This window comes from Physeter macrocephalus, chromosome 2 (assembly GCF_002837175.3).
Source record: "Physeter macrocephalus isolate SW-GA chromosome 2, ASM283717v5, whole genome shotgun sequence".
NCBI lineage: Eukaryota > Metazoa > Chordata > Mammalia > Artiodactyla > Physeteridae > Physeter > Physeter macrocephalus.
Window position 1 is genome coordinate 21,543,736 of NC_041215.1, and position 26,634 is coordinate 21,570,369.

General features: G+C 48.5%; 1 protein-coding gene across 1 annotated transcript in view; it reads left to right on the plus strand.

Moving 5' to 3' along the window:
* Positions 1 to 2,196: 2,196 nt before the first annotated feature.
* Positions 2,197 to 26,634, plus strand: part of LOC102990634 (zinc finger protein 555) — a 36,767-nt gene continuing 12,329 nt past the window's right edge. The window contains 1 exon segment of the mRNA XM_007109278.4: positions 2,197 to 2,322. Within this exon segment, the coding sequence (XP_007109340.2) occupies positions 2,248 to 2,322 (75 nt within the window). The 5' untranslated portion in view covers positions 2,197 to 2,247.

The window sequence follows — 26,634 nt, forward strand, 5'->3', positions numbered from 1 at the left end:
AATTGAGGTATTTATACCAGTAAAGTCAGTCTGAAAAAGCTGGGTTGGAAAATTGTTCAATACATCGTCTTAGACCATTGGGGATGCTCTAACAATTACCATGGACTGGGTGGCTTAACCACCAATTTGCTTTTCACAGTTCTGGAGGCTGGAAATCTGAGGTCAGGGTGCCACCGTGGTCAAGTTCTGATGAGGAACCTCCTCCAGGTTTCCAACAGCTGACTTCTCCTGTATCCTCACGTGGTAGAAGGGGAGAGGGAGCTTTCTGGGGTCCCTTTATAAAGGCGTTAATCTCACTAGTGAGGGCTCTACCCTCATGACCAAATCACCTCCCAAAGGCACTGCCTCCTAACCTATCACATTGGGGATTTGATTTCAACTTACAAATTTTGTGGGGTCACAGACATTCAGTCTATCACACACATCATGTTTATTATTGAGTTGGCTTGGGCCATATGTCACACAAATTCATACAAACATCAGAGTCTTCTAACCTGATGTTTACTCTATCTAAACCAAAGCTTGAAACAAGTAAAATGTAACTTTAGAGAAAGGATCCTAATCCATTTTGCCCAAGAACCTGTTGATCATATGGCAAAGTCACAATCAGAACGCTTATAATTATATAGCACAAACACCATCAAGTGCCAGCCGTCGTCAGTTGTAACGGAGGAAGCATTGTCAACTTCTCTGCATTTTCTGGGGACTTCATTTCTTCTCTAACATAAAACATGCTGTAGGGACTTCCCTGGTGGCGCAGTGGTTAAGAATCCGCCTGCCAAAGCAGGGGACATGGGTTCGAGCCTTGGTCTGGGAAGATCCCACATGCTGCGTAGCAACTAAGCCCGTGCGCCACAACTACTGAGACTGCACTCTAGAGCCCGCAAGCCACAACTACTGAAGCCCGCGCGCTCTAGGGCCCGTGCTCAGCAACAAGAGAAGCCACCGCAATGAGAAGCCCACACACCGCAACGAAGAGTAGCCCCCGCTCACCGCAACTAGAGAAAGCCCGCGCGCAGCAACGAAGAACAAATGCAGCCAAAAAAAACAACAAAAACATGCTGTAGAGGAGAGGACTTGGGATATTGCAGAGACAGCATTATATAGAGAGAAAAAGAGTAAGAGAAGTAGTATCAGGGAAGAGAGATAACACATATGGCTTGGTCCAATAGTAACAACAATAATAATTTAAATACATAAAAATATTTATATAATTTATTAATAAATAGCTATTGTTTTATCAGTGGATGATAACATTTACTATATTATATAATATATAATTTAATTATACATTATATTGTTTTAAGACTATATTACCAACCTATACTATATTAATTATGCTAGTTTTATTATTTAACAGATTATTAACATAAATCAATATTATTACTAATAAGTACACATTATCATTAAAACAATTTTCCTAGGTATATAATGGATTATACACTTGTTAATGTGTTAATAAATAATACTGGTTATTATTGTTTTATTGGCAAAGCTATGTTTTGGGCGTGGCGCTGAATATACCTTATTTATATTATCCTCCCTTATTTAAGAAAAGGCCTCTCATACGCCTGAGCTTCTCAGGGAGCGCGCGTGTGCGCCTGGGGCCGGAGGAAGTGCTCAGCTGCAGGAGGCATCTCAGTCTTGCGGAGACACCGCCCGCCCTCAGAGAGCGCTGTGACTCAACTCGCTGCCCCCGGAGGGACAGGGACCCTGGGTCGCGCCCGGAGCCTTCTGGGACTTGTAGTTCACGGCCTCGTGGTGCGCAGGCGCACTGCCGGGTCCTTTCTGGGCGCGCGTCCGGGGGCGGCGGCAGCGGCGTGAGTTAACTGGGGCGCCAACGGGGGGCGCGGGCGGGCGGGGTGCTGACAGGTTCCCGGGGCGCGCTGCACCGTGGGCCAACGCCGCGGCGGGACCCGGGCAGGACCTGGCGGCGCCGGAGCGCTCCCCCACACCTGGGGCCGCAGCACCCGGGCAGCGCTTGTCCGGCCCGCGCAGCCGCGCTGGGATGCAGACCCAGAGCCTGGCCCCCGCTTCTGTGCGGATAGTTAGGCGGGCGGGGGTTTGGACGGGGTCTGGGGCGGGGTCCCGGGTGGGAGGGGTGGCCTGGGGTGTTCCCCTTGGGTTTGCTCCACCCGTCACTCTGTAGGCGGCAAAAGAGAGGCAGAGAGGTCGAGCAGCTTGCCCGAGGCCGCCCAGCACCCAGAATGGCAAAGTCCGAGCCCTGCCCCTTGGAAGTGCCCCTGGATGACAGGTCCTTGGGGCAAACTCTGTCGTGAAGTAAATGGAGTTTCCAGAGGCCGGACGTTACAGGGAAACGAGGTAAACCGAACGCCCGGAATCCGGGGTGTAGACTCATTGGGCACTTGGGCTAACCCACGGGTTCTCACCTGGGGTGGTTCTGCGGCCCGGCGGACACGGGGCGGTGTTTGGGGACATCTGTGGTTATCATGACTGGGGGGGCCTCCTGACATTGAGTGGGTGGGGGCCAGGGATGCTGCTCAACACCCTACAGCGCCCAGGATGGACCCTTAGAGAACGATCCAGACCCAGATCTCCCGTGCCAAGGGGTCTTACACCTTAGCATTGTGATTCTAGTGATAAGGTATCAAGAGTCCACTCCATTGATTCCCGACACACCTGCTCAGTAATGAGCTGACCATTCTGCCAGTGTCCCAGCAACAAGCTCACAGACCTCTCCCCTTCCCTGGGGTTGATTGCACTTTTCCCTGCCAGGAAGTCGTCATCAGCCCTTTCTTGTGGAGAAAGGATGAGTTTCAGTGGTTTGAAAACTGAAAGGGAAGACCCTGAACCAGGTGCCACAGGCCTGGGTGAATGAGGGTCCAACGGGATCACTGACATCAGCCACGAGGGAAGGAGGGTCCTGCGAACCACCCAAGGGTGGGAGAGGATTGGTCTAGAAGACCTAGGAAAGGACAGGGGGTCCTGGACCCATTGCCATTAGCTGCAATTTAAAGTCCCAAGAGCAGAGAGATCAGGGTGTCACAGGGCTCTGCTCCCTCTGAAGGCTCCAGGGGAGGGTCCTTCCTGCCTCTTCCAGCCTCTGGTGGTGGCCGTCATGCATCACTCCAATCTCTGCCTCTGTAGTCACATGGCCTTCTCCCTGTGTGTCTGTCTCTCTTTTAAGGACACCAGTCATATCGCATTAGGACACTCTCTGCCCCAGTATGACCTCATCTTAACTAATTACATCAGCAAAGAGCCTGTTTGCAAATAAGTTCCCATTCACAGCTACTGGGGGTCAGGACTGGAGCATATCTTTTAGGGGATGTGATTCAGCCCATGATAGTCTTAGCAGCAGATGTTCCCCCTGGGTAAAGTATTCTGTGTCCTCGAGGTGCATCTGGTGCAGTTTGGGGTCATGGCTCGGCACAGCATTGTGCACCCACAGTTCCACCACCCACGTGGAATGAGTCAGAGCCAGCTCTCGGGAAGAGAATTTGCATCAGATCCCCTCTGGTCCCTCATCTCGGAAGCTCAGCGAAAGCTGCCGTTATTTTTAGATTTGTAAACTTTTCTATTTTATCTCGATTTTATTTTGAGAAGCTGACTGCACACCACGTTTTCCTTGATACTTTTTGTAATTCCAGGTCCTTGCTGGAGGTAACCATGATATCGTTTGGTGTCTATCCTTGCTGGTTTTTTGCTGTATATTTACACGTGTGTGTGTGTGTGTGTATGTATAGTTAGATTATGTCTAACTCTGGAGCATTCCATCACCCCAAAAAGAAACCCCGTCCCCATCAACAGCCATTCCCTTCCCCCTCCCCAGCCCCTGACAACCAGGAACCCACTCTCTCTGTCTGTAGATTGGCCTGTTCTGGACATTTCCCATCAATGGAATCACACCCTGTGTGTCCTTCTGTGTCTGGCTTCTCTCACAGAGTGTCATGTTCTCAAGGTCCATCCACGTTGTAGCAAGTGTCAGTGCTTCACTCCTTATGGCCGAATAATCTTTCACTGTGTGGATGTGCCTTATGGCGATTATCCATTCCTCACTTGATGGACATTTGGGTTGCTTCCACCTTTCACCTGTTGTGGGTTATGCTGCTGTGAACATGGGTGTACAGGTTTTCGTGTGGATGTGTTTTATTTTTCTTTTCTTTTGAGTAGATACCTAGAAGTGGAACTGGGTCTTTTGGCAACTCTAACCATTTGAGGAACTACCAGACTGTTTTTCACAGTGGCTGCACCATTTTACATTCTCACTAGCAATGGGTGAGGGTGCCCCATCCTTGGCAACACTCATTATTGTCTTTCTTTTGAGGTTTTTTGTTGTTGTTGTTTTAGACAAAGGGGTAATGTGCTATTAAAATTTTGTTATAGTGCAATTTTATTTCTTTGTGTGTGAGCTCTTTACATTTTCTTATTACACCTCTCTTTGTATGTATGTATGTATGTATGTATTTATTTATTTATTTTGGAGTCTAGTTGCTTTACTTGTCTGTCTTTTTGATCCTAACCATCCTGGTGGGGAGATGAGATGCTATCTCAATGTGGGTTTGATTTGCATTTCGCTGATGACTGGTGACCATGAGCATCTTTTCATGTGCTTATTAGCCATTTGTATGTTGTCTTTAGAGAAGTGTCAATTGTGGGATCCTAGTTCCCTGACCAGGGATCAAACTCAGGCCCTCGCAGTGAGAGCGCCGAGTCCTAACCACTGGACCGCCAGGGAAGTCCCTTCTTTTTTTTTTTTTGGAAGTGTCTATTGCCAGGGTGGTACGGAGAGTTCCCATGTACCTTCACACAGCTTCCCTTTGGGCAGTGTTCTTAGCCTTTTAAAAAAATTATCAGCCCCTTTTAAGGCATTTTTTTCCCTAATCAACCTTTCCCATGAAATTCTTTTTTGGTGGGGGGAGACTACTATTGTTTAAAACTTTAAATTTTTAACAAATTACGGACTCATAAGAAGTTGCAAAGACAGGGCAGAGTCCCATGTAGCCACCGCCCAGCCTCCCTATCGGTGGCAGCTCATATAACTATAGAAACAGAGGGCAGGGCTTCTCGCTGAAGTCACTTAGCAGGGTTTTTGCCAAAACTGTGCAATGCAGAGACAAACTCGGGAGCCCAAAGGTCAAAGCCTAGTTGGGACGAGAGATCAGAGGGGCCTAACGTTTGGTCAAGGACAGAGTCCTGTCACTGTGGAGAATTCCAGAATCAGCACAGCCCAGATCCACCTGGAGCTCTCCCGGTGGAAGGCAGGGGCTCCCCTGGGTATGTGGAGAGCTCAGAATTCCCCAGGGCATTCAGGGCCACGTGCTCCTGCTTCATCATAAGGCTGGGCGGGCCCATCTAGATCCTTCCTGCTATAGCACAGAGCAGTTTGGGCAGTTTGGCCGAAGAAAGGAGGGCAGAGAGGGATTCGGCTGTGGGGAGGGAGAGGTGAATCTGATTGATGCAGAGCCTGGGGATGGGGGGTCTGAACTGAGCCTTCCAAAACGTGGGCCTGGGAGGTCCTACTGGGTTGAATTGTGTCCCGTGCCCCGAAATTCACGTCTACCCAGAAACTCAGAATGTGACCTTTTTTTGGAAACAGTCTTTGTAGATGTCATTAGTTAAGATGAGGTCATCCTGGAGTGGGGTGGGTGGAGGGGGGGGGTCCCTAAGCCAGTGGCTGGTGTCCTTATAAGAAGAGGAGAGAGACACACAGAGACAGAGAGAAGAAGGGGAGGCAGAGACTGGAGTGATGGGGCCACAAGTCAAGGATGCCTGGAGCCCCCAGAAGCTGGAAGAGGCAGGAAGGACCCTGCCCTGGAGCCTTCAGAGGGGGCATGGCTCTGCCACACCTGAATCTCAGGCTTCTGGCCTCCAGAACTGAGAGAAAATAAATTTCTGATGTTTTAAGCCCCCCAGTGTGTGGTCATTTGTTACAGCCGCCCCGGGATGCTAATACAGAGCGCTTCACAGTAGAACTTGTGTGCTTCCAAGACCTTCTGTATCTTCATCCAGAAAATGGAGCCATTAAGGCCCCTGGCCTGTCCTGGCTTCCATGACCATCCTCTGTGGCGGGGGTCATCTCAAGTGGTGGAGGGGATTCTGGGGTCTGGGGACAGGCTGGGTCTGGTCTTCACTCTGCCTTTCCTCTCCCGCAGCCCTTCCTGCCCGGGAAGCTGCTTTTGCCCAGGAGGGTGGAGAGGATGGCTGCTGGGTGCCTGCTCCCCTGGCCCCAGTGGGGTTTCCTCTTCCCCCGAAAGGCACCCAGTATGTCCAGAGGGAACACACCTGTCAGAAGCGGAGTGCCCTTGCTTTGTGGGAAAGGTGGGAGAATTCACCATGAGCGTCTGGGTCCAGGCACTCAGGCTCCTCCTAAGTGTAGGGAGAGGCACACTGTATCCCCAGAGGAGGGCTGTGCTTCCTTCCCAGGGCCTGGAGCATCTCTGCACCACCTGAAGACCCTGCAGTTTCCCCCATAGGGCAGGGAGGGCACCCCCCCAAGGTGCCATCCTCTTTAAAACATTTATATATATATATTTTTTTTTTAAAAATATATTTATTTTATTTATTTATTTTTGGCTGAGTTGGGTCTTCGTTGCTGTGCGTGGGCTTTCTCTGGTTGCAGCGAGTGGGGGCTACTCTTCGTTGCGGTGCCCGGGCTTCTCATTGATCTGGCTTCTCTTTGTTGGGGAGCACGGGCTCCAGGCGCACGGGCTTCAGTAGTTGTGGCACGTGGGCTCAGTAGTTGTGGCTTGTGGGCTCTAGAGCGCAGGCTCAGTAGTGGTGGCACATGGGCTTAGTTGCTCCACAGCATGTGGGATCTTCCCTGACCAGGGCTCGAACCCGTGTCCCCTGCATTGGCAGGCGGATTCTTAACCACTGTGACACCAGGGAAGTCCAAAACATTTATATTTTTAAAAATTGTGGTGAGGGCTTCCCTAGTGGCGCAGTGGTTGAGAGTCCGCCTGCCGATGCAGGGAACACAGGTTCGTGCCCCGGTCCGGGAAGATCCCACATGCCGGAAACAGCACAGGCCCTGACTTGCATATACCCTTTTTTCCCTTCCAATAAAAAAAATTGTGGTGAAATACACATAACATTAAATTTATCATATTAACCATTTTTCCTCTTTCAAAAAAAATTTTATTGTGGTTAAATACATATAAAGTTTACCATTTTAACCATTTTTAAGTGCACAGCTCAGTGGCTTTAAGTACATTCACACTGTCGTGCAGCCATCCCCACCATCCATCTCCAGAACTTTCTCATCTTCCCAAACTGAAACTGTGTTCCCATGAAACACTGACTCCCCAGCCCCTGGCCCCCACCATGTACTTCCTGTCTCTGTGGATTTCACTCCTCTAGGGACCTCACATAAGTGGAATCAGACAGTATTTGTCCTTCTGTGTCTGGCTTATTTCACTGAGCATAATTATTCTCCACATCAGAAAAACAGGGCTGATCCACAGTTCGGTTTCAGGTCCCTTAGGGAAACAAGCCCTTTCTCGTGGACATTTGTAAGTCTCCCAGATGGTCCCCTCAGCATCCGTGAGATTCTCATTGTTAGAAACCTTGGTCAGGTGTCCTGGATCTGCTCTGGTCCTTGAGTCGAAGTCCTGGTTTTTGCGCCTGGACCCGCTCTTAGGTCAGCCTGGCTGAAACGGCCCACATGGACACGGTCAGGTTTCAGCCGAGAGCTTTGCAAAAGGCAAAGAAGCTGTGTCCCACTAAGACTTTTTTTCCCACCTTTCCCTGATTGGAATGATCTCTTTGTTATGAAATTATAATGATATATTTATATCATTTATTATAATAATCAGAATAATGGATTATAATAATACTATAATGCTTATAATTGTCATAATATAAATATATTGTATTTAATAAATGCAAACCAATATTTCACACTAATTTTTTATTATGCATCCTATGTTAAGAGCCATACAATACAGAGCCATTGACATTTTTTTCCTTTGCAAATTCACTCAACCCTTGCAGTGTTTCAGCAATTGCGAGGTTAACATTAAAGCCGCAAGCTGGAATGCAGGGGGCCCTGGGGGCGGTTGTAGCAGCTGCAGCCACTGGGGGAAAATGGCTGGTTTTTTCTGCTAGGAGGAACAGACAACGGGGACATTGAATATGTTTTGTCCGCCTCCACGCCACCCCCTCTGGGAATGTCTGAGCCCTTGCTCCTGGAAGAGGGAAAAGACCAAAGGCATCACCAGTACTTGCTTTTTTTTTTTTTTTTTTTTTAAATCCCCTCATTTTAGCCCAAATGGCCCAAACCTGCCAGGGGATCCAGCACTCCAACACACCCACTTTCCTGAGGTCAGGTCTGTGACTGTCAAATTCCACAGGTAGCTTTTCCTTCTCAGGACAGCCAGCAGCCCAGCCAGCCAGGTACCATGCATCTGTCATCTCCCACCCCTTCATCCTCCCTTCCCCAAACTCGGCTCTCCCCGAGTATTTCAGGGAGCAGGTGAGTCTGGGGCAGGTAGCAAACCCCACTCCTTACCCCTCTGTGCTTTGTGATGTGGAACTCCAACTCATGGCACCAAAGAACCACTATCTACAGACCTCAGGTTTGGGGTGAGGGTCTCCCGGGTCAGGCAGATTGCTCGGTGTGGCTTCTAGGCTCTCTGGCTCTGTGGGCAGTAGAGGCCACAACCCACGTGAACTCATGAGCCCTCGTGACCACCCTGTGAGGTTGTCCAGGAAAAGTCAGTAATAGACCCTCCATCGCATGACCCTGGAGCAGGACAATCACGAAGAAGCAGGAGGATCTTCTCAAGTGGGAAGGTCATACTCACGGATCCAGAAGTTAGAATCACCAGTTCAGCAAGAAATGCGGAAAGCATTCCCGGCCGACCTGCGTGCTGGTGGTCCGTGCTGCGTTTACCGCGGGCCCAGCGTCTGTCTGTCCTTGGGCTGTAAGCCAGAGACAGGTACCCACCAGGCACTAGTGGAGTCTGACTTCTGGGTTCTGCTCCATCTGAACTTCCTCCTCTGGACGTTGGTTGAGAACTCCCCCTTTTTTTCCTTTTGGCCGTGCTGCACTGCATGCGGGATCTCAGTTCCCCCACCAGGGATCGAACACAGGCCCTTGGCAGTGAAAGCGCTGAGTCCCAACCACCGTGCCACCAGGGAAGCCCGTAGCCAGTTTATTCTTATCACAGTTCTGCAGGGCAGAAGTCCAAATTCAAGGTGTGGGCAGGGCTGGTCCTTCCAGAGGCTCCAGGGCAGCATCGGTTCCCGCCTTTTCCAGCTTCTAGAGGCGCCGCATCCCTGGCTCGCGGCCCCTCCTGCATCCTCACAGCCAGCAGCGCAGCATCTCCCATCTCTCTCTGCCTCTGACCCTCCCGCCTCCCTCTTATAAGGACCCTGTGATGATGCTGGGCCGCCACGGGGAATCCAGGGTCATCCCCGTCTCAGGGGCCTTAATCCCACCTGCAATGTCCCTTTTGCCACCTAAGGTGACAGTCACAAGTTCCAGTGATTAGGATGTGGACATCTTTGGGGACCTTTAATTCTATGGGCTGAACCAACCCACAAACACTTTGCTTTGTGATGTGGGTGAAAACACTGCAAACCGCATTTCTGCTTTGCCAGCAGCTTCTGCCAACTGGAGGGTGGATGGAATCTGGAGGAGGGAGAGGGATTGGCCCCTCTCATTCCTTGCGTGGTTGAGGATGTCTTTGTTACCTCTGTGCATGAATAATATCCCAGCGTGGCCTAAATATCTTGCATCGCCCCTCCTTTCCCTCAGATGGCCACGCGTGTTCCTCTGCTCTCTTGTGGCAATGGGTGTTTGGTAAAGAATTCAGAAACCAGCCTCATTTTTCACCTTACTACATGAAATGATGTGTTCTTTATGTGTGAGGCTCACAGGATGGATCTCTGAACACATGGCAAACAGACAGGAGTGCTTGAGGGCCATGCCAGGACCCAATCTTAAGGCAGACTTCTAAATTCCATGCTGATTTATTGAAACTCGGCATGCACTATTAACCCATATTTTTTAAAGTATATATTTTATCTTTAATAGTTTATAAATCCAATGAGTAACTTATTTTTGCCTTGAAGCTTTTTTATATGTTAATTCTCTAAACACTCATTTTTATGAAAGCATCTAAAACCTTTTTGAAAACCGTAAAAAAGAAATTTTTATTTTATTTATTTATTTTTTTGGCTATGCCCCACGGTTTGTGGGATTTTTAGTTCTCCGACCGGGGATTGAACCCAGGCCCTCGGCAGTGAGAGCTCGGAGTCCTAACCACTGGACTGCCAGGGAATTCCTAAAAAAGGAATTTTTAAAGTTCTGTCTGTAAATAAAATGACAAACGATATCAGAGTTTGGGCATCCGCTTAACGTCAAATGAGAGAATGTTTTCTAAAAGAAGCAGGCATATTAAATGCAGTAGGTGTTTAGCCCCCATCTAGTAAGTGTATTAAGAGGTCTTAGGTCCATCCTAAATTTATATAAGCTTTTTTTGTTGTTGTTTTATATAAGTTAAAGTAGGAATTCAGGGACTTTCCTGGTGGCGCAGTGGTTGAGAATCCCCCTGCCAATGCAAGGGACACGTGTTACATCACTGGAGTGGGGAGATCCCACAGGCCGCGGAGCAACTACGCCCACGCGCCACAACTACTGAGCCTGTGCTCTAGAGCCCGTGCTCCGCAACGAGAAGCCACAGCAATGAGAAGCCCACGCACCACAACGAAGAGTAGCCCCTGCTCGCTGCAACTAGAGAAAGCCCGCGCGCAGCTACAAAGACCCAACGCAGCCAAAAAAAATAAAAGTAGAAATTCAATTGTCTCAAGGATCTCACAGCCTTAAAAAAAAAAACAAAACCGTTTAAAAAAATACTGTGGCAAAATACACATCACATGAAATTTACCATGTACTTATTTATTTATATTTTTACCATCTTAACCATTTTAATTTTGGCCGCACCGCACAGCTTTAGGGATCTTAGCTCCCCAACCAGGGATAGAACCGGTGCCCCCTGCTTTGGAAGCCCTGAATCCTAACCACTGGACCACCAGGGAGTTCCCCTATCTTACCCATTTCTGAATGTACAGCTTGTAACAGGACTGCTTCTCCCAGAGAGCACATTGAGGTCCAGACTGATCCAAACCTTGGCCCTAAAAAATGTGTGCTGTAAAGTTACTTGATATATATTTATTATAATTATTTATGGCTGTATTTAACAAACTTTTCATTCAATTTGATGCTATTTACACCATTGCTGGGTAAAGGAAGCTCACGACAGAAAAAGTCGCACCAAGAAATAACCTTCATCTAATTTTGATTTACCTTAAAGAGTTGTGTGATCATCCACTCTTGCTGAGAAGATTCGAAGGCCAACGTGCTTGGATGGCTCTGATACTTAAGGGTCGCCAAGAGGCTAGGAATTTAAAGTGTTTCTAATTATTTTTTTTTTAAAGTGGTATTAAGTACCTTCATACTGTTATGAAATACCAGACTCTTGTCGTTTTCAAAATTCCCTGGGGATGCACTAAAAACCTGATCAGACATAAATTTCCTTGTAGTGTAAAATGCACACCTGAGAACTGTGGCATCTCACACCTGTGGATGTGCTGAGACCAGTCCTGCGCGGGGCTGAGGCCGCCGGGTCTGACTTCCCACGGGGGAAAGGTCCCTGGGCCTTCGGGTGCTGATCTCAAGCCCCAGTGGTGGGGGCGGGGACGAAGGGTGGGGCCTCCCCGTGTCAAGGGTCACACGTCAAAATCAAGCCAGACGCTGACAGGCAGAATGTGACGTCACTGAGAGCCTTCGTTCTTAAACATATATTTTTCCACGGTGACCTCGCCCCCGGGCCGACTCCTGACCCCGGAGGTCACTAGACCCGCTCCTTCCCCCGTCCCATCCTGTCCGGTCCCGGCTCCGGACAAGGGGCGCTCCGCGTGGAAACTGAATCAGGACTTCCCGGTCCAGGAAGAGGACAAGGAGGGGCCGCCGAACTGCGGGAGGACGCCGGGTTCGACCGCCCGAGAGCGGGCTCTGCTCGGAGCCCACGTCCCGCGCGGGCGGGTCGGTCCACAGTGTGTCGCGAAGGCCTGTCAATCAATAACCAGGGGGCGGGCCTGGGAGGAATGTCCAATCAGATGCGACGGGGCGGTGCCCGGAGAACAATCAGGCGCTCACGGGCCCGGCCCAGAGAACTGTCCAATCAGGGGCTCCAGGGCGGGTCTCGGGAAACCGTCCAGTCAGGGGGCGGGCCTCGGGATGATCTCCTCTGGGTGTATGCCCAGTAATGGGATTGCTGGGTCATATGGTACTTCTGTTTTTGGTTTTCTAAGGAACCTCCATACTGTTCTGCATAGTGGCTGTATCAGTTTACATTCCCGGGGCGGTGCCCGGAGAACAATCAGGCGCTCACGGGCCCGGCCCAGAGAACTGTCCAATCAGGGGCTCCAGGGCGGGTCTCGGGAAACCGTCCAGTCAGGGGGCGGGCCTCGGGAAACCGTCCAGTCAGGGGCCCGGGCAGTAGCAATGCCCGAAGCAGTGTCCAATCAGGACGGTGGGGCGCGAAGCATCTCCCAATCAAGAGCCAGGTGGAAGAGAGTGCCAGGAGCACCGTCCAGTCAGAGCACGCTCCCAGCCCGTGAGCGGGTAGTTCTCAGCCAGCGGTGGCACTCCTGCGCACCTGCGCCGCGCGGGCCCAGGTGTCCGGTGCCCGTACCTCTCACCTTCGCGGCCCGCGGCAAGGACGCCTGGGAGAGCCGGCAACCCGGCGGAGATGGTGAGTCCGCGGGACCGGGGCCTGAGACCGGGAGGGGCTGTTAGGAACCGTCCGGAACAGGCTGGAAGCGGTCGCGGGGTGCGGTCCCGGCGTCCTGGCCGGTCCTCGCTTGTGGGGCCGGTGTCTCAGGATTATCTGGGTGACCTAGATGTGCACAACTGCCCTCCTCCCGGGGGTCCGGGAACATCAGCCCCTGGTCGGCTCCTCCCAGTCGACAGCCTGCGGGGGCGGGCGGGGATCCTGGGGAGACCTGCTTGGGGGCCCTGGGCTGGGAGGGCGTCCCTTGGTAGGTCCTCCGTCCTAAATGACCCCAGCCCCAGTTCTCATTCCCTGGAGGGACACTACTTGTCAGCTGACCGGACGCCTGAGGGGAAAAGACGGAAATGATTCCTGCCCCCTGGGTTCTCAAGAACCACACAAGGGAGAAAAACTAACGCAAAGGTCAAGGAAAGCCCACTGTGAGGTGGGGCAGCACCCCTCACCCCCTCCCACCCACCAAGCCAAATGCACTGGCGACACAGCGGGGACACAGCCAGTGTCCTTTGTTCAGGGAGCACGTTAGTGAGCAGTGGGGGAGGGGTGCTCCTCGTGGTAGCGTGGCTGCACTTGACCCTGAGTCATCTGTGTCTGGGTACCAGTTCAGCACAACCCCTCCGTGGGTTTTTCACCTTGAAAAGATGTATTCACTTATTGGAACCTCAGATTTTCAGCAAGTGTAAAATACATTGAATTAGTACAGCAGGAAATATAAGGTAAAATACTTTCAAAGGGGTGAGTTTCAGGAAAAAAAGAAAATGTCATACATTACGTTTGTTAAACATTCTTTTAAAATCTCCTGTCTGTAGTAAGTTTGTCAGGTCTGTCCCTTCCTGTACAGCTGCAGAGAAGTGAATACAGTACCACATAGTGTGGTAGGTGACATTGGTGAATTTTAAAGATTCACCAAAAATACCAGTTATTTAATTTGTGACAGTAGGTGATACTGTTGTTTTTTTATTATCTGCTACACACTTTGGTTAAATCTGCAGTAAATTAGTTATTGTCCATGGAAGAGGTGGGAATACACGGATGTTACTTAGATACCAGTTTGTCCTGTCCCATGTGTGGAAGTGTCTATCATTTCTCCTTGGCTCCCCGTGGGTACCCTGTGGTGAATCAGGTCTCCCCCTCCCCATAGACACAGGCCTGCTTCGGGCTCTGTTCCTTTCTGTAGATTTAGTCGTCCATTCCTTTGCCAATTCCGTCCTGTCAGGAGCTGCTGCTGCTTTAAAACCCTTGCAGTGTGATAGACGGATTCCTGCCTGGTACTTCGAATATTTTGCCTGTTTGGGGGCATTTGTGTGTAAAGTTAGTATTTGTCAAATCCTAAAAAACATCTGGTTTGGCAATTTTATGGAATCTTATAAAGACTCTGCCTTGGGAGGGTTGATACCTTGGTAACACTGATTTCTTTTTAAGAACATGTGACATCTTGTCATTTATTTCATTTTGCTTTGTTATTATCCTTCATGTTTTAAAATTTTTGTTAGGTTCTTTTTATAGCCTTCATTAAACTGATTTTGTACTACTTCAATTTGGTTTTTACCATGATATGTGTTATCTTTTTTTTTTAAGTAATAATTTTTATTGGAGTATAGTTGATTAACAATGTTGTGTTAGTTTCTGCTGTATGTGTTATCTTTTCCCTTTTTTAAAATTAATTTTTATTGGAGTATAGTTGCTTTACGATGTTATGTTAGTTTCTACTGTACAGTAGAGTGAATCAGCTATAGATATACATATATCCCCTCTTTTTTGGATTTCCTTCCCATTTAGGTCACCACAGAGCACTGAGTAGAGTTCCCTGTGCTATACAGTAGGTTCTCATTAGTTATCTATTTTATACATAGTATCAATAGTGTATATATGTCAATCCCATTCTCCCAATTCTTCCCCCCGACCTCTCCCTTGGTATCCATACGTTTGTTCTCTTTGTCTGTGTCTCTACTTCTGCTTTGCAAATAAGATCATCTATACCATTTTTCTAGATTCCAAATATATATGCATTAATATACAATATTTGTTTTTCTCTTTCTGACTTAACTTCACTTTGTATGACAGTCTCTAGGTCCATCCACATCTCTACAAATGACCCAATTCCGTTCTTTTTTGTGGCTGAGTAATATTCCATTGTATATATGTACCACATGTTCTACATTTAGGTTGCTTCCATGTCCTGGCTATTGTAAATAGTGCTGCAATGAACATTGGGGTGCATGTGTGTTTTTGAATTATGATCTCCTCTGGGTGTATGCCCAGTAATGGGATTGCTGGGTCATATGGTACTTCTGTTTTTGGTTTTCTAAGGAACCTCCATACTGTTCTGCATAGTGGCTGTATCAGTTTACATTCCCACCAACAGTGCATGAGGGTTCCCTTTTCTCCACATTTATTGTTTGTAGATTTTTTTTTTAAGTTAAGTGTTTTTTTTTTTTGTTTGTTTTTTTGCGGTATGCGGGCCTCTCACTGTTGTGGCCTCTGCCGTTGTGGAGCATAGGCTCCGGACGCACAGGCTCAGCGGCCATGGCTCATGGGCCCAGCCGCTCCACGGCATGTGGGACCTTCCCGGACCAGGGCACGAACCCATATCCCCTGCATCGGCAGGTGGACTCTCAACCACTGCGCCACCAGGGAAGCCCAAAGTTAAGTGTTTTTATAATTAATTAATTATTATTATTTTTTTTTTGGCTGCGTTGGATCTTTGTTGCTGTGCATGGGCTTTCTCTAGTTGCGGCGAGTGGGGGCTACGCTTCATTGCGGTGCATGGGCTTCTCATTGCAGTGGCTTCTCTTGTTGTAGAGCATGGGCTCTAGGTGCGTGGGCTTCAGTAGTTGTGGCTCACAGGCTCAATAGTTGTGGCTCACAGGCTCTAGAGGGCAGGCTCAGTAGTTGTGGCGCATGGCCTTAGTTGGTCCACGGCATGTGAGAGCTTCCCAGACCAGGGTTCGAATCTGCGTCCCCTGCATTGGCAGGCGATTCTTAACCACTGCACCACCAGGGAAGTCCTGTTTGTAGATTTTTTTAAAAAAATTAATTATTTATTTTTGGCTGCATTGGGTCTTCCTTTCTTTGCGCGGGCTTTCTCTAGTTGCAGTGAGCAGGGGCTACTCTTCATTGCAGTGCGCGGGCTTCTCATTGCGGTTGCTTCTCTTGTTGCAGAGCACGGGCTCTAGGCACATGGGCTTCAGTAGTTGTGGCTCGCGGGCTCAGTCGTTGTGGTGCGCGGGCTCAGTAGTTGTGGCTCACGGGCCCTAGAGCACAAGCTCAGTAGTTGTGGCACATGGGCTTAGCTGCTCCGCGGCATGTGGGATCTTCCCAGACCAGGGTTCGAATCTGCGTCCCCTGCATTGGCAGGCGATTCTTAACCACTGCACCACCAGGGAAGTCCTGTTTGTAGATTTTTTTAAAAAAATTAATTATTTATTTTTGGCTGCATTGGGTCTTCCTTTCTTTGCGCGGGCTTTCTCTAGTTGCAGTGAGCAGGGGCTACTCTTCATTGCAGTGCGCGGGCTTCTCATTGCGGTTGCTTCTCTTGTTGCAGAGCACGGGCTCTAGGCACATGGGCTTCAGTAGTTGTGGCTCGCGGGCTCAGTCGTTGTGGTGCGCGGGCTCAGTAGTTGTGGCTCACGGGCCCTAGAGCACAAGCTCAGTAGTTGTGGCACATGGGCTTAGCTGCTCCGCGGCATGTGGGATCTTCCCAGACCAGGGTTCGAATCTGCGTCCCCTGCATTGGCAGGCGATTCTTAACCACTGCACCACCAGGGAAGTCCTGTTTGTAGATTTTTTTAAAAAAATTAATTATTTATTTTTGGCTGCATTGGGTCTTCCTTTCTTTGCGCGGGCTTTCTCTAGTTGCAGTGAGCAGGGGCTACTCTTCATTGCAGTGCGCGGGCTTCTCATTGCGGTTGCTTCTCTTGTTGCAGAGCACGGGCTCTAGGCACATGGGCTTCAGTAGTTGTGGCTCGCGGGCTCAGTCGTTGTGGTGCGCGGGCTCAGTAGTTGTGGCTCACGGGCCCTAGAGCACAAGCTCAGTAGTTGTGGCACATGGGCTTAGCTGCTCCGCGGCATGTGGGATCTTCCCAGACCAGGGTTCGAATCTGCGTCCCCTGCATTGGCAGGCGATTCTTAACCACTGCACCACCAGGGAAGTCCTGTTTGTAGATTTTTTTAAAAAAATTAATTATTTATTTTTGGCTGCATTGGGTCTTCCTTTCTTTGCGCGGGCTTTCTCTAGTTGCAGTGAGCAGGGGCTACTCTTCATTGCAGTGCGCGGGCTTCTCATTGCGGTTGCTTCTCTTGTTGCAGAGCACGGGCTCTAGGCACATGGGCTTCAGTAGTTGTGGCTCGCGGGCTCAGTCGTTGTGGTGCGCGGGCTCAGTAGTTGTGGCTCACGGGCCCTAGAGCACAAGCTCAGTAGTTGTGGCACATGGGCTTAGCTGCTCCGCGGCATGTGGGATCTTCCCAGACCAGGGTTCGAATCTGCGTCCCCTGCATTGGCAGGCGATTCTTAACCACTGCACCACCAGGGAAGTCCTGTTTGTAGATTTTTTTAAAAAAATTAATCTAAGGAACCTCCATACTGTTCTGCATAGTGGCTGTATCAGTTTACATTCCCACCAACAGTGCATGAGGGTTCCCTTTTCTCCACATTTATTGTTTGTAGATTTTTTTTTTAAGTTAAGTGTTTTTTTTTTTTGTTTGTTTTTTTGCGGTATGCGGGCCTCTCACTGTTGTGGCCTCTGCCGTTGTGGAGCATAGGCTCCGGACGCACAGGCTCAGCGGCCATGGCTCATGGGCCCAGCCGCTCCACGGCATGTGGGACCTTCCCGGACCAGGGCACGAACCCATATCCCCTGCATCGGCAGGTGGACTCTCAACCACTGCGCCACCAGGGAAGCCCAAAGTTAAGTGTTTTTATAATTAATTAATTATTATTATTTTTTTTTTGGCTGCGTTGGATCTTTGTTGCTGTGCATGGGCTTTCTCTAGTTGCGGCGAGTGGGGGCTACGCTTCATTGCGGTGCATGGGCTTCTCATTGCAGTGGCTTCTCTTGTTGTAGAGCATGGGCTCTAGGTGCGTGGGCTTCAGTAGTTGTGGCTCACAGGCTCAATAGTTGTGGCTCACAGGCTCTAGAGGGCAGGCTCAGTAGTTGTGGCGCATGGCCTTAGTTGGTCCACGGCATGTGAGAGCTTCCCAGACCAGGGTTCGAATCTGCGTCCCCTGCATTGGCAGGCGATTCTTAACCACTGCACCACCAGGGAAGTCCTGTTTGTAGATTTTTTTAAAAAAATTAATTATTTATTTTTGGCTGCATTGGGTCTTCCTTTCTTTGCGCGGGCTTTCTCTAGTTGCGGTGAGCAGGGGCTACTCTTCATTGCAGTGCGCGGGCTTCTCATTGCGGTTGCTTCTCTTGTTGCAGAGCACGGGCTCTAGGCACATGGGCTTCAGTAGTTGTGGCTCGCGGGCTCAGTCGTTGTGGTGCGCGGGCTCAGTAGTTGTGGCTCACGGGCCCTAGAGCACAAGCTCAGTAGTTGTGGCACATGGGCTTAGCTGCTCCGCGGCATGTGGGATCTTCCCAGACCAGGGTTCGAATCTGCGTCCCCTGCATTGGCAGGCGATTCTTAACCACTGCACCACCAGGGAAGTCCTGTTTGTAGATTTTTTTAAAAAAATTAATTATTTATTTTTGGCTGCATTGGGTCTTCCTTTCTTTGCGCGGGCTTTCTCTAGTTGCGGTGAGCAGGGGCTACTCTTCATTGCAGTGCGCGGGCTTCTCATTGCGGTTGCTTCTCTTGTTGCAGAGCACGGGCTCTAGGCACATGGGCTTCAGTAGTTGTGGCTCGCGGGCTCAGTCGTTGTGGTGCGCGGGCTCAGTAGTTGTGGCTCACGGGCCCTAGAGCACAAGCTCAGTAGTTGTGGCACATGGGCTTAGCTGCTCCGCGGCATGTGGGATCTTCCCAGACCAGGGTTCGAATCTGCGTCCCCTGCATTGGCAGGCGATTCTTAACCACTGCACCACCAGGGAAGTCCTGTTTGTAGATTTTTTTAAAAAAATTAATTATTTATTTTTGGCTGCATTGGGTCTTCCTTTCTTTGCGCGGGCTTTCTCTAGTTGCGGTGAGCAGGGGCTACTCTTCATTGCAGTGCGCGGGCTTCTCATTGCGGTTGCTTCTCTTGTTGCAGAGCACGGGCTCTAGGCACATGGGCTTCAGTAGTTGTGGCTCGCGGGCTCAGTCGTTGTGGTGCGCGGGCTCAGTAGTTGTGGCTCACGGGCCCTAGAGCACAAGCTCAGTAGTTGTGGCACATGGGCTTAGCTGCTCCGCGGCATGTGGGATCTTCCCAGACCAGGGTTCGAATCTGCGTCCCCTGCATTGGCAGGCGATTCTTAACCACTGCACCACCAGGGAAGTCCTGTTTGTAGATTTTTTTAAAAAAATTAATTATTTATTTTTGGCTGCATTGGGTCTTCCTTTCTTTGCGCGGGCTTTCTCTAGTTGCGGTGAGCAGGGGCTACTCTTCATTGCAGTGCGCGGGCTTCTCATTGCGGTTGCTTCTCTTGTTGCAGAGCACGGGCTCTAGGCACATGGGCTTCAGTAGTTGTGGCTCGCGGGCTCAGTCGTTGTGGTGCGCGGGCTCAGTAGTTGTGTTATCTTTTTTTTTTAAGTAATAATTTTTATTGGAGTATAGTTGATTAACAATGTTGTGTTAGTTTCTGCTGTATGTGTTATCTTTTTTCCCTTTTTTAAAATTAATTTTTATTGGAGTATAGTTGCTTTACGATGTTATGTTAGTTTCTACTGTACAGTAGAGTGAATCAGCTATAGATATACATATATCCCCTCTTTTTTGGATTTCCTTCCCATTTAGGTCACCACAGAGCACTGAGTAGAGTTCCCTGTGCTATACAGTAGGTTCTCATTAGTTATCTATTTTATACATAGTATCAATAGTGTATATATGTCAATCCCATTCTCCCAATTCTTCCCCCCGACCTCTCCCTTGGTATCCATACGTTTGTTCTCTTTGTCTGTGTCTCTACTTCTGCTTTGCAAATAAGATCATCTATACCATTTTTCTAGATTCCAAATATATATGCATTAATATACAATATTTGTTTTTCTCTTTCTGACTTAACTTCACTTTGTATGACAGTCTCTAGGTCCATCCACATCTCTACAAATGACCCAATTCCGTTCTTTTTTGTGGCTGAGTAATATTCCATTGTATATATGTACCACATGTTCTACATTTAGGTTGCTTCCATGTCCTGGCTATTGTAAATAGTGCTGCAATGAACATTGGGGTGCATGTGTGTTTTTGAATTATGATCTCCTCTGGGTGTATGCCCAGTAATGGGATTGCTGGGTCATATGGTACTTCTGTTTTTGGTTTTCTAAGGAACCTCCATACTGTTCTGCATAGTGGCTGTATCAGTTTACATTCCCACCAACAGTGCATGAGGGTTCCCTTTTCTCCACATTTATTGTTTGTAGATTTTTTTTTTAAGTTAAGTGTTTTTTTTTTTTGTTTTTTTTTTTGCGGTATGCGGGCCTCTCACTGTTGTGGCCTCTGCCGTTGTGGAGCATAGGCTCCGGACGCACAGGCTCAGCGGCCATGGCTCATGGGCCCAGCCGCTCCACGGCATGTGGGACCTTCCCGGACCAGGGCACGAACCCATATCCCCTGCATCGGCAGGTGGACTCTCAACCACTGCGCCACCAGGGAAGCCCAAAGTTAAGTGTTTTTATAATTAATTAATTATTATTATTTTTTTTTTGGCTGCGTTGGATCTTTGTTGCTGTGCATGGGCTTTCTCTAGTTGCGGCGAGTGGGGGCTACGCTTCATTGCGGTGCATGGGCTTCTCATTGCAGTGGCTTCTCTTGTTGTAGAGCATGGGCTCTAGGTGCGTGGGCTTCAGTAGTTGTGGCTCACAGGCTCAATAGTTGTGGCTCACAGGCTCTAGAGGGCAGGCTCAGTAGTTGTGGCGCATGGCCTTAGTTGGTCCACGGCATGTGAGAGCTTCCCAGACCAGGGTTCGAATCTGCGTCCCCTGCATTGGCAGGCGATGGCCCAGCCGCTCTGAGGCATGTGGGATCTTCCCGGACCGGGGCACGAACCCGTGTCCCCTGCATCGGCAGGCAGACTCTCAACCACTGCGCCACCAGGGAAGCCCATGGCTGTGATTTCTGACTGCAAGAATAAAGCAAAGTCAACAGGACTGGGTACCTTTCTCCCTGCATTGAGACTGTCCTAAGCCCTTTTGTCTTGTCTGCCTTAGAGTCCCAGCTAAGCCCCTGGCTGGGCAATCAGCCTCTGAAGGTCATCCGAAATAGGTTTTCAAAAGAGCTTTTTAGCAAACTGAAAACTTCTACCTAAAATTCCAAAAGTATATCTTTACTTAAAGATTGCCTGTCTTTTTGTTTACCTCTTTTTTTAAAAAATAAATTCATTTATTTAGTTATTTATTTATTTTTGGCTGCATTGGGTCTTCATCACTTCGTGCGGGCTTTCTCTAGTTGCATTGAGCAGGGGCTACTCTTCATTGCCGTGCGCGGGCTTCTCATTGCGGTGGCTTCTCTTGTTGCAGAGCACGGGCTCTAGGCACATGGGCTTCAGTAGTTGTGGCTCGCGGGCTCAGTCGTTGTGGTGCGCGGGCTCAGTAGTTGTGGCTCACGGGCCCTAGAGCACAAGCTCAGTAGTTGTGGCACATGGGCTTAGCTGCTCCGCGGCATGTGGGATCTTCCCAGACCAGGGTTCGAATCTGTGTCCCCTGCATTGGCAGGCGGATTCTTAACCACTGTGCCACCAGGGAAACCCTGTTTGTAGATTTTTTTTTTTTTTTTTTTTTGCAGTACGCGGGCCTCTCACTGTTGTGACCTCTCCCGTTGCGGAGCACAGGCTCCGGACTCGCAGGCTCAGCGGCCACGGCTCGCGGGCCTAGCCTCTCCGCGGCATGTGGGATCTTCCCGGACCGGGGCACGAACCTGTGTCCCCTGCATCGGCAGGTGGACTCTCAACACTGCGCCACCAGGGAAGCCCTGTAGATTTTTTGATGATGGCCATTCTGACCGGTGTGAGGTGATACCTCATTGTAGTTTTTACTTGCATTTCTCTGATAATTAGTGATGTTGAGCATCTTTTCATGTATTTGTTGGCCATCTGTATTTCTTCTTTGGAGAAATGTCTATTTAGGTCTTCTGCCCATTTTTTGATTGTTATGTTTGTTTTTTTGATATTGAGCTGCAGTAGTTATTTATTTATTTTTGGCTGCATTGGGTCTTCATCACTTCGTGCGGGCTTTCTCTAGTTGCATTGAGCAGGGGCTACTCTTCATTGCCGTGCGCGGGCTTCTCATTGCGGTGGCTTCTCTTGTTGCAGAGCACAGGCTCTAGGCGTGTGGACTCAGTAGTTGTGGCTCGTGGGCTTAGTTGCTTCACGGCATGTGGGATCTTCATGGATCAGGGCTTGAACCTGTATCCCCTGCATTGGCAGGCAGATTCTTAACCACTGCACCACCAGGGAAGTCCCTGTTTACCTCTTTTTGAACCTCCAGTGGGTAAAAGTCAGTAAAAAATCACTTATGGAGACCTAATCTTGTTTCTGATACTTAGGGTTCAAATTCCAACCCAGGCACCAGTTGGAAACAGCAAGGAAGCTGTGTCTCATTTTTCTTTGCCCTGATGGGGATGATCTCTCTAGCATTTATAAAATTACAAGCAGATACCATTAGTATCCATTTTTACCATCCAAGCAGGTGCAGTAGCCACAAAACACAATCATTTTAAGTAAAGAAAAAGAAATTTCTCCTCCCCTTTTTTTCCCTCATTGCAATCAAACCTTGTGTTCATTTCCAAGGGCTGCCATAACAAATTACCACAATGTTGGTGTTCTCTCACATTTCTGGAGGCTGAAGTCTGAAATGAAGGTGTTGGCAGTATCATGCTCCCTCAGAATTCTCTAGGGTCCTCGGGTCATTTCCTGTCTCTTATAGCTTCTGTATCCCCAGGCATTCCATTGCTTGTGGCAGCATGATTCCAGTCTCTACGTCCATCTTCTTCCTCTGCTGCCTTCTCTGTGTGGCTCTGTCTTCACATGGCATTTTCCCCATCTCCTGTGGACACCCATCATTGGATTAGGGCCCATCCTAATGACCTCATCTTAGATTGATTACATCTGCAAAGACCCTATTTCCAAGTAAGGTCACATGTTTCAGCTCTAGGAACTGGTTTAACTTTTTTTCTCCTGATGCAGTACAATCTTTTAACATTTTTTGCCTATCCAAAGCTCACTTTTGGGAACTTGCCGGCCCTTTCTTCTCCTGCCTGGAAGAGAGAGCAAAAATCAAAGGTGTCACCTGTGCTGAACTTTTATTTTCTTCTCACTTGGCCTCCATGGCCACAGGCAGCTGGTATATCCAGTGAGCTGGCCCTCCTGGAGTTGGATTGCTTATTTTTACCTCAGTCAACTTTTTTTTTTTTTTTGGGCCCCGGCACGGCTTGTGGGATCTTAGTTGCCCGACCAGGGATGGAACCCAGGCTCCAGCAGTGAAAGCGCCGAGTCCTAACCACTGGACAGCCAGGGAATTCCCATACCTCATTCAACTTTTAGCCTCACACCAGGCAGCTCAGCTGCCCTTTCATACCCCGGATGACTCCATAGCTACCCTGCCACAAAGGTTTGCCATCCCCTCCCCCTTCACCCTCCCACTTCCCAGACAGTGCTTTTGCTATATTTTAGTGAATCGGGGTTGCTCTAGCAAATCCCAGTTCTAATGTGTCTGGTGTCCCCAAGACCACCCCTAGGTCCTGCAGGTAGGACTCACGTGACAGCGTATAGTTGGAGTCATGACTATGATTTGTTACAACAAACGCACACAGCAGAATCAACAAAGGGGAAAGGCACATGAGGAGAAATCTGAAGGAAACCAGGTGCAGGCTTTTAAGAGTCCTTTCCCAGTGGAGTCGCACATAACACACCTGATAGCCCCAGCGATGAGTTGTGACAGCATGTGAAATACCATCTACCGGAGGCTCATTGGGGACTCAGTTCACCGGGGGTTTTTATCAGCTCACAGCTGATCATGCGAGCATTCTCTGCACAACAGGGACCCAAAGCCCTGACTCCCAGGCGAAAAGCAGGTGCTCAGCAGTAACAGTGTTGTCTGCACAGTCAGAGACAGGGAGTAATAATTAGGGTAATGTGAAACCTTTCTTTGGAGAAATGTCTATTTAGGTCTTCTGCCCATTTTTTGATTGTTATGTTTGTTTTTTTGATATTGAGCTGCATGAGCTGTTTGTATATTTTGGAGATTAATCCTTTGTCCGTTGCTTCGTTTGCAAATATTTTCTTCCATTCTGAGGATCGTCTTTTCATCTTGTTTATGGGTTGCTTTGCTGTGCAAAGCTTTTAAGTTTCATTAGGTCCCATTTGTTTATGTATGTGTTATCTTTTTAAAGTGAACTTTCCAACTTGCTGTTGCTATTAATTAGAAAGGTAATGAAATTTATTTTTATGTTGAATTTTTATCCTGAGATCTTGTTCAGAATCTTATTGTACGATTATCTTTGTGTTCTGTTGGTGTCATACGTGTGCAGCTGTTGAGTTAGGCATTAAGACAAGTGTCTCCTGGTATTGCACATTTGTGCATTTTCCAGGTTGGATTGCTAAGGTAATGTTGACTGAGAGTCAGGTCAGCTGTCCACACTTCATTTGTACCTAATTGTCTTGGAGAAAACAGTGAACTTCATACCATTTATATGTTCTTTGGTCTCGTTTGAATATTCTTTTGTCCATTTTCCTTTATCCAGTCATGCACATTACCATCTATTCCCCATTGGTAAGAGTGTTTTTTTTATGTATGACTGTTGAATATTATAAAATGGCTTTCAGCAACTCTAAGATGATTACAGGTAAATCCCGTGAATTGATTTTAGAGTTTTCTGTTGTATTATATAACATCAGTGCAGGAAAATGCATGTGACATATGTACAGTTGACAGAAATATTGAAAAAAAGTAATCCTCTGTTAAATGAAACTCAGCCCTAAATGTAGAACAAGCTTTCTTAAAAGACTTCAAGGGCTTCCCTGGTGGCGCAGTGGTTGAGAGTCCGCCTGCCGACGGGGGACACGGGTTCGTGCCCCAGTCTGGGAAGAGCCCACATGCCGCGGAGCGGCTGGGCCCGTGAGCCATGGCTGCTGAGCCTGCGCGTCCGGAGCCTGTGCTCCGCAACGGGAGAGGCCACAACAGTGAGAGGCCCATGTACCAAAAAAAAAAAAGGACTTCAAGAACCCCAGTGGCAGGCCCCTCTGCCACTCTCCAAATATGACCAATATGTTGAGTATGTTGAATTACGTGAAGATATATATAATTATATATAATTATGTGTGTATATATGTATATATTTGTTTCTTAGATTTTTAGGTGCCAGTTTGCAGTCTTATCTCAAATGGTTATTTTACTGTTCTCCCTTACTCTGCCCTGCAGCCATCCATTCATATATATGTATAGCGATATCAACGTGTATATACACACACGTGAAAATCTCTGCCCCCCATATATATATACATATATATACCCCTCCAAATCCCCTTGCTCTGCCACATTTTCCTCAGTAATTATATTTGATTTGCTTATTTACTGCTTTCCTCCAAAAGAATTTAAGATCCACGTGGTTCAGAATTTTTGTTTTGTTAGTGCTGTAGCCCTAGTGCCTGCAAGTACTGTAACCTAAATAAATTTTACTAAATGAAAGAGCCAGAGGTCAGGTCTTCAAACAAAGCATTTTTGCATGGGCACGGGGCTTTGTCAGGAGAAGCAGTGTGAGATGTAAGGATGGAATAGGATGCTTCTGTTGGCTGCTCTCCGCAGTGCCTGGCAGAAGCTAGCTTATCTCCTCATCACAGTGGGAAGTAACAGTCACACTAGCAAAACAACTGTCAGGTGTGTGTGAAAGAAGGGCAAGTGTGCCAAGCTGGCATGATGTTATTAATTCACTGTTCTGCATTTCCTCTGCTGTGAACTCGTTTTAATCATGTCTGCTTTACAGAGTTATTATAAGTATATATGAGCTAATGCGTGCAAAGCTCTTTGTCTCATATAATGTGTGCTCAATGGCACATTTAAAAAATTAATATTGTAATATAACAAAAAAATTTTTTAAAAAAGAACGAAAAAATTCCTACAAAAACAAAAAAAAAGAAAAAAATTAATATCGTAAAGTGTTAAATATTTGATGGTTTCAAGCTAGGTGTGTTGGGAGTCCCTGTCTTAGTCAGCTGGGGCAACTGTAAGCTGTGTGGCTTATACACAGCAGACCTTTGTTTCTCACAGTTCTGGAGGCTGAAAGTCCAAGATCAAGACAGCAGCAGATTCGGTGTCTGGTGAGAGTCTGCTTCCTGGTTCGTAGGTGTCCGTCTTCTCACTGTGTCCTCACACAGCAGAAGGGTCCAGGGAGCTCTCTGGGGTCCTTTTTATAAGGGCAAATCCCATTCCTGGCCACCTCCAAACACCATCACATTGGAGATTAGGTTTTGACGTGAATTTTGGGGGAACACAAACCTTCAGTCTGTAGCAGTCCCCATGACCACCCTAGGTTCAGAGATTCACTAGGAGGCCTCCCAGGCTTCGGTGTATAGTCTGCTCATGGCTGTGATTTCTTTTTTTTTTTTTTTTTGCGGTACGCGGGCCTCTCACTGCTGTGGCCTCTCCCGTTGCCGAGCACAGGCTCCGGCTCCGGACGCGCAGGCCCAGCGGCCATGGCTCACGGGCCCAGCCGCTCTGAGGCATGTGGGATCTTCCCGGACCGGGGCACGAACCCGTGTCCCCTGCATCGGCAGGCAGACTCTCAACCACTGCGCCACCAGGGAAG